This window comes from Myotis daubentonii, chromosome 4, assembly GCF_963259705.1.
Source record: "Myotis daubentonii chromosome 4, mMyoDau2.1, whole genome shotgun sequence".
Classification (NCBI taxonomy): Eukaryota; Metazoa; Chordata; class Mammalia; order Chiroptera; family Vespertilionidae; genus Myotis; species Myotis daubentonii.
The window spans coordinates 16,088,584-16,101,844 of record NC_081843.1 but is presented as its reverse complement, the minus strand read 5'-3'; the positions used below and the strand labels follow the sequence as shown (position 1 = coordinate 16,101,844).

The 13,261-nt window shown below is 40.3% G+C and overlaps 1 protein-coding gene and 1 pseudogene across 3 annotated transcripts in view; both read left to right on the top strand.

Annotated features, from left to right (window-relative positions):
• Window positions 1-13,261, top strand: part of CREBBP (CREB binding protein) — a 169,084-nt gene that overhangs the window by 15,446 nt on the left and 140,377 nt on the right. For all 3 annotated transcript variants that reach the window (XM_059692949.1, XM_059692948.1, XM_059692947.1), the window contains exon 2: window positions 9,651-10,360. In XM_059692949.1, the coding sequence (XP_059548932.1) occupies window positions 9,651-10,360 (710 nt within the window). The remainder of the gene's footprint in view (window positions 1-9,650; window positions 10,361-13,261) is intronic.
• On the top strand, window positions 3,002-8,211 carry LOC132233023 (large ribosomal subunit protein eL18-like; annotated as a pseudogene).

Here is a 13,261-nt window from a genome sequence, read left to right as displayed (position 1 = left end):
GATGGTTTGGGAGGGCTCTCTATTTTCCACTTTATATTCCAAATGCCTTAAAAAACACCTATAAACATAATTTTGTCATGAAAAGCTATTTAAAAAGTAAATCAAATCCAAAGCAAAACATCTTTAGTATTTGTGGTTAGAAGACTCTGTTTAATTGTGAGAAGTGGAGTTTTGGTTAGTTCCTGTTGCAAAACCTTTAGCATGAATGGTTTGAAAAAAGTGTAAATTAACTTGGAGGTACTGTTCAAAGATTTGAAAATGTGATTGTGATGTCCAGTCATCACTTCTTTGCACAAGCTCTGATTTTAACAGAATCCTTTTATTAGAGGTTTCTTCATTGATGTGCTGGAAGCTACAAGACCTGACAGCCAACTAATGTTTCTTTGAGTGTTTTGAAATAATGTCAAGTTTTCTGATGTGAGCAACATTTATTTTACTACTACATTGGGCACACAATGTAGATTGTCACATTCCTTTAGGGAAAAAATAGTACTTTTGAAAAGTCCTTAAAATACTTTTTATTTTCTTGCCTTTTAAGCTCATTTAAACACTTACTATTCAAATCCTTAGTTTGCATTAGGGTTCATTTTTGGTAGTATGCATTCAGTGTGTTTGAATAGATGTATAATGAACATTATGGTATCATACAGAGCAGTGGTCGCCAACCAGTGGTCCGTGAGGTTGAAAGGTTGGCGACCGCTGATACAGAGTATTTTCACTGCCTTAAAAATCCCCTGTGCTCCACCAGTTCATCCCCCACACTCCCTAACTCCTGGTAATCACTGATCTTTTTACTGTCTTCATAGTTTGGCCTTTTCCAGAATGTCATATAGTTAGAATCATATAGTACATAGTCTTTTCAGATTGGCTTCTTTCACTTAGTGGTATGTATTTAAGTTTCCTCAATGTTTTTTCATGGCCTGGTAGCTCATTTCTTTTTAGTGCTGAATAATGTTCCATTGTTTGGATGTGGGTTTACTTTTTGGACTTAATACATTCATTTCCGGTTATAGGTTCTTGTATAGTCCACCTGTTTCCATATGTTGTACACTGATACCTCTAAGTCCAGAATATGATCTTTCCCCTTCTCCTGACTTGGTGTTGCTGCCTGCCAGCTATAGATCCCAACATTTAGGCCGTAAGACCTAGTCTAGGCATCTGCTTACTCATACTTATCGGAGGTACCCCAGCACCTGTGGTGGGGTTTGCTTCTGCAGAGGTTGGATCCTAGCTCAGCCCCCACATTCCTCATCCAGGACCTCTAATTGGATTGCAGGCTGGATAAGCAGCTGATTACAGTATCTTATCCAGGCCCCTCTCAACCATTTTGGTGGAGGATGGTGAACCCCTTTGTGCTTCCTCTGCTCCAGAACATCTGGTTACTGTTTAGGGGCTGCTGGGTGATTTATGGTCAGTCTGTTGGTGGTTTAATGCTGTGGCAGCGCCTCTTGTTCCACCTTTGTCTCTTGAAGCCTTTTCTCCACTTTTCAGGGTTGAGGGAGGCAGCACACAAACCACATTTAGGAAATGTAAAATTGTCCTTGCTGTCTAGGAATATCCCTTTTCTGAAAACTTCTTAGGTGCCTCAAATGAAGATAGGAGTCTGGCTGCAATTCCAGGACTCTGCTAATTTTAGGGTCCAGTGTGACAAAGAACTTTCGATCAGAACTATCTTGTGTTCTTTAATTGGAAGATAAATAGCAAATATTTAGTGAACAAAATTTCTAGATACCTGATGCAGAATAACCATGAAATACATTTACTCCCACTGTATGAAGGCCTGGGAGGAAGCAGGTTGCCCAGCCTAGCCCACTTTGGCTCTTGAGCTGATAGTGATTTTGAGAAAGGGCAAGGCTTTTTACTCACTATAAACTCACTGTTCAGAATGAAGTAAAACCTTATTATCCTGTACTAATTAGGGTGTGGTGTATCTGGCATAAAAGAAGCCTGAATTACAGAAGATTTTAGAAAGAATTTGCCTTTATTATTTTCTAATAGTTATTGAAAAGTTTAGGTGTCTTGGGAACTTGTTTAAATGCCTAGATAAAAATTGTAATGGCATAAATGCTAATAAAACCGTGCCTTTTTTTTCCTTTTACTTTTCATTATTTGTATTTTCATTTTCAGTTGTTGGAGAATTGTTTCATTATTTAGTTGCACACAATCTCCAAGAATTTTCAGAGGTTTTATTCTATAATTGTTACAGATTATTAGGGCTTTACCATAGAGAAAAAACAGTTGTTGAGCATGAACCCTGTACCAGGCATGGGTTGCTAGATTCATGATGTGTAACCTTGGAAGATGGGGCTATGACAGTGGTAATAATGCCTAATATTTATTGAGTCATCACTGCATGCCAGGGTAAGGGTTGTATACACATTGTATGATTTAATTCTTTCAACAGTGATTCTAGAAGCAGGCACTAGTGTTTCCATTTTAGAGCTGAGGATGCACACATAGGAAGGTAGTAGTAGTAATAAGTGACAGAGACAGAGCTGAATCAAAACTGGTTGGATACTTTTCTCACTACCCCAGACTATACTTCCTGTATTGTCAGTGTCTGACTGGTACTGTATTAATACATACACTGTGAAGGTCCAGAATGTTTTTTGAGTCATCTAAGAATAATAACCCTGAAAAAGTGTCTACCATTCAGTGGGTTCCTCATCTTTAGATGTGAGCCTTTCTGGGATATATTGCCCTTGTTGGATCAATTTTTTGTATCTAGTTTTGACTTAGGAATTAAAAATTCTTTTTGTAAAGTTCTTTTTTTTTTTTTTTTAAACATATTTTATTGATTTTTTTACAGAGAGGAAGGGAGAGAGATAGAGAGTTAGAAACATCGATGAGAGAGAAACATCGATCAGCTGCCTCCTGCACATCCCCCACTGGGGATATGCCCGCAACCCAGGCACATGCCCTTGACCGGAATCGAACCCGGGACCCTTCAGTCCGCAGGCCGACGCTCTATCCACTGAGCCAAACCAGTTTCGGCTGTAAAGTTCTTTAGGTGGATGAATAAAAGTGCTTAGTTTTTGAAAGATTTAAGAGAAGCATTTTGAGTAGTAAGTACAAGCAATGCTGAAGAAAGACTAAAGAAATTATGAAAAAAAATTTCAAGAAAGCAGACCTTTTTAAAAAACAAACACACACAGGGAATAAGGACTGCAGAGAGAAATAAGAGGTCCTTGGGAGGGGAGTTTTCATGCTTGGAAATAGAGAAACATGAACATAAAACAGCATCTGGCCGAAACCGATTTGGCTCAGTGGATAGAGCGTCGGCCTGCGGACTGAAAGGTCCCAGGTTCGATTCCGGTCAAGGGCATGTACCTGGGTTGCGGGCACATCCCCAGTAGGAGATGTGCAGGAGGCAGCTGATCCATGTTTTTCTCTCATCGATGTTTCTAACTCTCTATCTCTCTCCCTTCCTCTCTGTAAAAAATCAATAAAATATATATTTTTTAAAAAGCAGCATCTGAACTCATGAATAGTTTTATTTCTCACACTACCATTTCTCATTCTACATTATGCCATTTAATCAACCATGGGATAGAGATTCACTGATATTGAGGTGTAGTTGAAGAGTGAAATAGACCTGACTGGTCCCTAAGAGGATAAAGCAGGTATAAAGTAAAAAGTAGAACAATGTAACATTTCAAGATAATTCATTATTGAAGTTTGTTTTCTTTGTTTCTGTCTTAAGTAGTAATAAATATTAACATTATCACTTTATGTGTTTGACTAGACAAGTAACTTGTTAAAGTTGATAGTGTGTATCCTTTGTAACTCTGGCACTCTTCTCTGTAATTCATTCACTCATTCAGCATATGGATGTTTGTTGTGGCCCTAATATATGCCAGGCATTTTAGGCTAAGCAATGGGTAGTTAGGATCCCTGCTTTCCTGGTGCTTACAGCCTCATCATTTATAACAGGAAGTTGATCGTATGATTTTAAGACTCACTCACTATGTCTGTAGAGTACAGAAGAATTCATGCTTCTGGCTAATAGAAGGTGTGATAAACTGGTCTGTACATACTTTGACAGAAAGAATCAGTTCTATCAATAAAGAGAACTTGGGGCTCCAAATGCAATTCAAAGAAAAAAATACATGGTGTTATGACAGAAGAGATGTTAGAAAACCTGAAGAAAGATGTTTTGTGGATGATTTGTTTAGCTGACACACTTGAAAATTTTTTCAAACAAAACTATTATAAAATGTTATTGTTTGGACAGATTGATTCTCAAAAGCTGTTTTCCAGAGTACTTGAGAGCAGCCGTTCACTCCTTACTTAAGGTGAAATACTGATTTATGATGATGATGAATAAGAATGGATTTAGAACATGTGTGGAATACCATTTGTCTTTCAGTGTTCAGAAGTAATGGTTACCTGGAACAAAGTTTCTGGGTCCAGCCTAGAAGTGAAATACACCTTGTGATCATGTGTGATGAATACCTCCTGTTTCCCAAAGCAGGCCCAGTTTGGTTGTGACTTTCTCCTTCCTAAGCTGCTGTTGTGGTTGCCCCAGTCTTGTGTGAGTGTGAGACTGGAAAGCTAATAGCTTGATTTCTCTCAGATCAGCTTAATGAAAGGAACCAATTCTGGGGTTGGCAGCTGGGAAGCCCCAAAAGAGAAAATTCTTGCCCCCAGCTATGAAAGTATGACAGACTTTTTTTGCTGTTTGCTGTATGACAGTCTCCTGCTAAGAGTGAACAACCCCTAGAAAGCAGGGTGCCCACGAATCTTGTTCAGCCTCAGCTTTGCTCTCTCCTGGTCTCCTAGGCCCCCTGGTGACTTGGCAGGGAGAAAGGAATTTACCTAGGATTGGAAATGGTAGTGCTCAATCTTGAATCACAGGAATTTCCCATGATTCAGATTGCTTTTGCCCAACCTGGGTGTTGGGACACTAGTATGTAGAAAGCATAGCTGTGTTATGTTGTAATATCCTGACTTTCCTTCTTCAGTCTCCTTTGTCAGTGTTTTGAACTAGAGAATAGGGAAAAATGGTGACAGTATAATGGTGAAAAGCAGGGTAATGGTATGGGTATGGATATGCCTTCCACAAACCCTACACAACCTGTCTTGTCTTTCTAAAAGCCACACCTTATATATTTGGTTGTATACATGTTCATATATGCTTGGACTGGTAGGCGAGGACATAAGTAGAATTAGCCAATCTTCCTGTACCCAAACAGTTGTGAGATGTGTCTGTATTGAAACAGAGTGAGAAAAAGAAGTCAAGGTAGACAAAATGTGGCAGGCCAATAAAAAAAACTAAACTAAACTAAAACATGAGCCCTGCTACAACTGCAAAAGTTGTATGTACATTTGGACTAGAATTGGAATAAACCACACACACACACAAATGTAAATTTGAGAGTGAGAAGGTTGAAGAGTGAATTTTTAAAGGTAAGACATTTTAAAGTTTTTGTGCAAGATAGAATAAGCTAACCTGTATCTGACACAAAGTGTTCAGTTCAGCATTCATCGTGTAACCCTGGGATACTGTTGTCCCTGTTTTACAGATGAGGGAATTAAGACTCGAGATTAAGTAATTTGTCCAAGGACCCGGGGGTAATTGATTCGACCAGGATTTAAACTCATGTGTTCTAATTCCAAGTGTTCTTTTTCTGATTTCTACGCTGGACTAGGGTGCCTGATGCTGACACTGCCATGTTTACTAACTCTTCTTTTGGGTGTACCTGCTGCTGTCCTGGCCTGGACACTCTTTCCTAGGAACACCACTTCAGGGTACTTGGAAGAGCCAGTCAGGGGAACTTTAGGCACCAGCTGTTCATCTCCTCCTTGAAAATAGGAAGAAAACCCAATCTTTGTTATAATGGCTCCTGCTTTCTGGTTTAGATGAAGTTTCATTTTCATGTTCTTAGATGGAGCATTGCATTAAAAAAAAAAATTTTTTTTTTTTGAAGAGTACTAAGTAAAAATGTGTGCGCGTGTGGGCAAAACCTGGAAGGCAATAAACAAAAATGTTAGTTATGTTGAGGCTTGTTTGTTTTTACTTATGTCATGTGCTTTTTGTATCTGGAGACACTTGTGAATCTCCAGATTCAGGACAACACAATAGCAAAAAAGCTATGAAATGGAAGCCACAAAATCATGTTGAGACACAGAAGCAGGGTAATGACCAGCAGCAAGGCCTAGTTAGTGGTTCTTTCTCAGAGCTGTCTACTGTCTCCAGGATCAACTCCTGTTGTCCTGTAACCATGAGGAATCAACCCCAAATTGAGGGGCATTCTATAAAATAGCTGTCTTGTACTCTTGAAAAATGTCAGCTATGAAAGACAAAGTCTGAGAAACCTTTCTATATGAAAAGAGAAGAAAAAGACATGATAACTAAGTGCACTGGGATCCTGAATTGGGTCTTGGATTAGGAAAGTAAATGTGCTGAAGGGCATTATTGGGATAACTGGCCAAATCTGAGTAAGGGCGATAAATACACTAAGTACTATATCAATGTTAAATTTTCTGAAGTTGATAAATGTACTATGTTTATGTAAAAGGGTGTTCTGAGGAGGTGCAGAATCAAGTACTTTGGAGGAAAGGATCATACTGTCTGCAGCTTACTCTCACGGGTTCTGCAGAAACTGTGTGTGTGTGTGTGTGTGTGTACACACTACCCAGGTCTAATTCCTTACAGCCAGGCAGGAAGAAATACATGTGTGGTAGAGATGGTTTACTAGGCATGTATGTACAGAGAACTGTAGAGCCTGAAAAGAGACACCTGGTCAGTTTTGCAGGGGTAGCCTAAAAAATGTCTTCATAGTCACTTAGACTAATCCTAGTGAGGGTTTGGGGGTGAGGTTTTCTAGTGAGGAGCGCATTTAGAAGAAAGATTGCTCATGCATGTGAGAGCTCATTGTGTTATGGCTGAAAGGGCTGAGGCATGGCCATGTTCTGATGGCCTTGTACATCTTACAGAGGAGTTTGAGTTACGTCCATAGACATGATGGAGATAATCAAGATGCCTTCAGCTGCGAGGTAATATTAAACTCCAGCTAGAACGACTTAAATGATAGGAAATGTATTTTCTCACGTAACAAGAAGTGTGGCTCTTTCCTGACCTGGTAGGGTAGAAGGCGCCATCATGGGAGTCAACATCTACCACAACAAAGACCGAAAGGTTCAGTGCAAGGAACCCAAGAGCCAAGACATCTACCTAAGGCTGTTGGTCAAGCTATACAGGTTTCTGGCCAGTTTCAAACCAACTCCACCTTCAAGTGGTGCTGAAGAGGTTGTTCATGAGTTGTACCAACCGGACTCCTCTGTCTCTTTCCCAGATGGTCCGGAATTTGAAGCTTCCTGGCCAGGAGGGCAAAACCACAGTGGATGTAGGGACTAAAACCTATGACGTGTGTGTTCAGGAGGTGTCCAGACTGGAGGTGTATGCACTTGGAGTGAGCAGCTGCTCCTAGAGCCACTTCCTCAAGGCTGGGGGCAAGATCCTCACCTTTGACCAGCTGGCCCTGGACTCCTCCCAAGGGATGTGGTCTTGTCTTCCTTCTGGTTCTTGCAAGGGCCTCAGAGTGTACAGGCATTTTGGCAAGGCCCCAGGAATCCCTCACAGCCACACCAAACCCTACGTACAATGCAAGGGCCGGAAGTTTGAACACGCAAGAGGCTGACGGGCTAGCCATGGGCACAGAAAATGAACCCCAGATCCTACCTTGTTATTAAAAAGATTCTGGATGCTGGGGGAGGGAGGGCATGAAGATCGGAAAGTTCCAGGGTTAGATAATTCAGCTCAGAGATGGCTTTATGAACCCAGGTGTTTGCATTTTTTTTTGCTACATCCATCCTTAGTGTGTGAATGGTGTCTCTGCTCCTGGTTGAAGAGAGTTGCCACAGTTCCGTAATGAAATCTAGTGATAGGGGAATCTCTTTCTGAGCATTCCTTATTAGAAAGGAAAGCCTTTTCCAGAATTGTCTTGGCCAACTTGCCTTTAATTCCCTTAGCCAGGATTGTGTCACCTGCAAGGAGATGATTGTGGTGTTTGGCTTCTCCAGTGGCTCTCCCTCCTGTGGCTAAAAGGTGTTACCCTTCCTGAGAAGAACCTCTGAAGAGCTAGCCAAAAGAGGTTGTTGTGTAAGCAGCCTCCAGGGTCTGTCACCATTGAGAAAAAAAATTTCTATAAGTGAATGGTGGGAAGAGGAGTGGCTGCTAAGTTAAAAAAAACAAACAAACAAATAAAAGCCACATGCACTCATCCCCTTGACCCCTTTATCAGGACAACTCTTTATTTCTGGCATATTACTCTCCAGCCACTGCCCATATGCACATACTTTAGTTCTAATCTTATTCTAGGTCTCATTTTGCATACAATTTCCATTGGTATGTTTTTATACACCATATAAACATTTTTCTACATTTTATAGTCTTTATAATTATTCTAATGTATAATGTTTTATTATATTTTATAACAATTTATTAAACTTACTATTGGACAATAGTAATAATAAAGGCTAATACTTACTGAGCACTTATACATTTATTCATTTAGTCCTCACAACATTTCTGTTGGGGTATGATGGCCATTTGTTACCCCAGTTTCCAGGTAAGAAAACTGAGGCTCAGAAAGTCTAAGTAACTTATGCGAGGTCACACAGTTAATTAGCGGGGAGCTAACAGCAGAGCTGGAGTTCAGATGCAGGCAGTCTGGGTCTATAGCCATCAGCTTAAACTATCTCTGGATATTGTTACCCCTTTTTTGATGTTAATACTATGATGAACATATTTCTACATATCTTGTCCTTGCACATGCATGCATAGCCAGGTTGTGGGTTGAAGAATGCATGGTCAGTGAGGGACTAGAGATGACATATATAGACCACATGGTAGAGAAATGTTACTTTGAGAAAGGGCCAGAAAAAAGGAGTTGCTTTCACTCCTTATGTTCAATTACCCGGAAGGATGATCTAATTTTTTTTACTGTTTAAATCTTTCTTTGTGATACCTGCTTTTGTCCTTTGTGCATTTGGGAGTCAGGGTGCCTCTCATATTAATGTATGATTGACATTAACCCCTTTCATATGATACAAATATTAAGCTCCTGTTTTATTTTCTTAAATTATTTTTGGTTTCTATATATATATTATTTTCTATAGCTTCAACATTTTGAGGAATCTCGTGTTCTGTTAAGGCTAGTTTTTTAAATATATAACTTACCTTTTAAATATGTAATTACTTTACATATTTAGGTTAGGCTTTACTTTAATTTTCCCAAATTGCTGTTTATCTAATCTAATGCCCAACTGCTTTTTACACAATACAGTCTTAAAAGCATTTTTACCTTATAATTCAGTTTTTTTTAACTCTCCATTGTTTTCCTCTAATTTGTTTATGTGTTTGTCCCCATAACACATGATTTAATTTTGTTTGAAAATATGATCAAATCTAATAGGGCTAACTCTATTATCATCTCTGTTTAACTTTATCTTTTTCAGAACTTGAAAAATTTTTTCATGTTTTATTTTTCCAAATTAACTTTCAAATCATTTTGACATTACTCTTAAGACATGCTGGTGTTGTGTGTTACATATGCCTCTTTAGGTTAAGCTCATAGTAGCATATGACAGTTGGAGAGCTATTATGGTTACTTGGTTTCTCACTTTCATTTCTGTTTAATTTCTAGATTTTGGACCATTGTTTGACTTGGAAAATGATCTTCCTGATGAGCTGATCCCCAATGGAGAATTAGGCCTTTTAAACAGTGGGAACCTTGTTCCAGATGCTGCTTCCAAACATAAACAACTGTCGGAGCTTCTGCGCGGAGGCAGCGGCTCTAGTATCAACCCAGGAATAGGAAATGTGAGCGCCAGCAGCCCTGTGCAGCAAGGCCTTGGTGGCCAGGCTCAAGGGCAGCCGAACAATGCGAACATGGCCAATCTGGGTACTATGGGCAAGAGCCCTCTGAACCAGGGAGATTCTTCAGCCCCCAGCCTGCCCAAGCAGGCAGCCAGCACCTCTGGGCCCACTCCCCCTGCTTCCCAACCACTGAATCCGCAAGCACAAAAACAAGTGGGACTGGTAACCAGCAGCCCTGCCACGGCGCAAACGGGACCTGGGATCTGCATGAATGCTAACTTTAACCAGACCCACCCAGGCCTCCTCAATAGTAACTCTGGCCATAGTTTATTGAACCAGGCCCAGCAGGGGCAGGCGCAAGTCATGAATGGATCTCTGGGGACTGCTGGCAGAGGAAGGGGAGCTGGAATACCGTACCCTGCTCCAACCATGCAGGGGCCCACAAGCAGCGTTCTGGCTGAGACGTTAACACAGGTTTCGCCACAAATTCCCAGTCACGCGGGACTGAACACAGCACAGGCAGGAGGCATGACCAAGGTAAGTGAGCATCAGTGCTTTGAATGCTTCCTAGTAATTGGTGTCTGCTCCCTCCAAGTAACATGGTAAAATGGGGCCATGTGGAAAGTCTCCTTCAGGCTTTCTTCTGGCCCCTCCTACTTGGAAGAAACAGATTTGGTATCTGGAGTCTTTCCAGGATAAAGATCTCTGCTCCATGTTTTTAAAGGGGGGATTCTTAAAGGAATAAAAAGTTGAATAGCATGCACATCAGGCATTTGAAAACATAGGGAATGTGTTCGAACTGATTGCCAGTTTTCAACCTCTGAAGAAAATGTGTGGAAATAGGACCACATGGTTGAAAGAGGCAACTTCTGCTGAGAATCCGTTTGTATCAGTGAATCTGATAAAGGCTGTTTTACCCAGCTAGCCGAGTTTTTCCTCTATTTACCCTTTCCTTTTTACAACCACCTGATAAAGTGTCTATTGTCATTGTGTCTATTGTACCAACAAAAAAGTTGTGTTCCAAGCTGGTCAGCTACTTGCCATGGTTAACAGGGAAGAGGTACCAGAGTCAGGGGGGCAGTGCAGTCTCTTGGGTACCAGAGGAAATTCAAAGTTCTAGTTCTCAAAGTGGGCTCCCATCAATATCATCTGGGAGCTAGTTAGAAATATATAGCTGCTGACTCAGAAAAAGAAGGTGGGCCCAGCACTCCAGGCTTTAAGAGGTCTCTATGTTATTTCGAGGCCTGGGCAAGGTTGAGAGCTCTGCTGTAAGGAAAGGCCTAGGCTGGGGTTTGTAGCTGCCAGCCTTGCAACTGATGTGTAGAGTAGGAACCAAACTTGGATAATAGGGAAGGCAAATGCCCAGATAGATATGAGAGAACTGGAAAAGATTGAAGTTCACAAGGGAAGAAGAATGCCAACTAAATCCCAGTGAAGGAACAAATGCCCATAGGAGCTCTGAGACAAAGGCTTCTGAACTACAGCCACCAGGGCATCTACTTCAAGCAATATTTGGTACAGCAAATTCCAGAATAGGAAAATGGTTTGGGCTGTTCTTTGGATTTGATTAATCCCATATAAGGAAAAAGGGAGAAATTAGAATAGAACGCAATTTCCCCACAAGGTTGATTTTGAGCATTAGGTGACGGATATGAGGTCCTGTGACTATCTTAGGTAAGGAGCAGAATTTTTTTTTTTAAACTTAAGAAACAAACGTGAAGTAATTCCCAACATCGAAATTGCAGTTATCTCTTGAAAATTAGCAAAAGACAATGTGAACTTAAACTTTAGTTATTCCTGGCATTTGAAGAGTTGTCTGTGTATGCACGTGCCTTTTAGAGTTGGGCTGAGAAGGGATTTCTGATGGGTTTGGGATTCTTGGATAGATTGATGTTTGTTCCTTCTTAATCCACTCATCATTACAATCCATACTACCCAGTTAAAAAAAGGTTTTTATTTTGGAGAATTTAAATCATATACAAAAGTAGTCATAGTAGCTTAGTGCAGGACTTCTCATTCTTTTTGGTCTTGGATTCCTGAATAATCTTAAAAATTATTGAGGGCCTTAAGGAAATTTCTTTAAAATGTGGATTATATCTGTCAATATTTGCCACACTGGATACTAAAAACAGACTTTTAAAACACAAGTATATATTCCATTAGCCATCAAGCACGGTGACATCACATGTCACAGAACCTCTGGAAAACAACTTTGTTCTTATGAGAGAATGAAGGTGAAAAAAACAAAAAATGTCTTAATATTTCATGAAAACAGTTTTGGGCCTCTGACCATACTTAGCCATTGACAATATGTATTCCTAAAAGTTAGACTTGGCATACCCAAACATAAGTGCCATTCTCACTTGTAAATGCATGAATAGTTTCTTCGAGATGTCAAATGTCCACTAAATATTCAAATTCCCAGTGGTCTCCTTTGTCATAATTTTTTCAGATTATTTTTCAAAATTTGAATAACCCATATATCAGTCAATTGATAGGACTACTAAGAATCTATTAATCTCTAAGAGCCTTACATTTTATTTGTTGAAGAATCTGGTGGTTTTGCTTGTTCTGGGGAGTTTCCTGCAGTCTGGGCTTTGTGATTTCATTTTTGCCACTTAATGTCCCTGTTTACCCAGGTTTTTCATTCTGTTTTGGGATTCTTTCCTTTGTACAGAGTGACCTTTCTTTCAAACAATACTTTGTAAGTGTTCACTATGTGGAAAGTAAGTTACATTAGTGTTGTGAGGGTAGTCCTCTCTATTGCCTGTAGGTATCCCAAAGAGGCCTATGGTGAAGAAAGGTCAGGGACTGTCATTTTTGAAAGATTGTCATGGCCTTTGGATGGGACAAAAGAATTAATAGTGGTGGGCAAATAGTAAGAACAAGAGACAAGTTCATTTTAAACTATTCTCTATAACAGCAGTTTTCAACCTGTGGGTCCCGACCCCTTTGGGGGTTGAATGACCCTTTCACAGGGGTTGCCTAAGACCATTAGAAAACACATATATAATTACATATTGCTTTTGTGATTAATCACTATGCTTTAATTATGTTCAATTTGTAACAATGAAATTGGGGTCACCACAACATGAGGAACTGTATTAAAGGGTCGCGGCATTAGGAAGGTTGAGAACCACTGCTCTATCCTATCCAATAAGAGAAACATGGTAATTAGCGTACGACCGCTACCCTTCCCATTGGCTAATCAGGGCGATATGCAAATTAACTGCCAGCCAAGATGGCGGCCGGCAGCCAGGCAGCTTAAACTGAACATGAGGCTTGCTGGCTTCAATGACGGAGGACTGCAACGTTCTCCGCCTGCCTTGCTGGCCTCTGAGCTTGCAGTTTGAAACATTGTAACAAATATAGAAGCTAAACCAGGGGTGGGCAAACTTTTTGACTCGAGGGCCACAATGGGTTCTTAAACTGGACTGG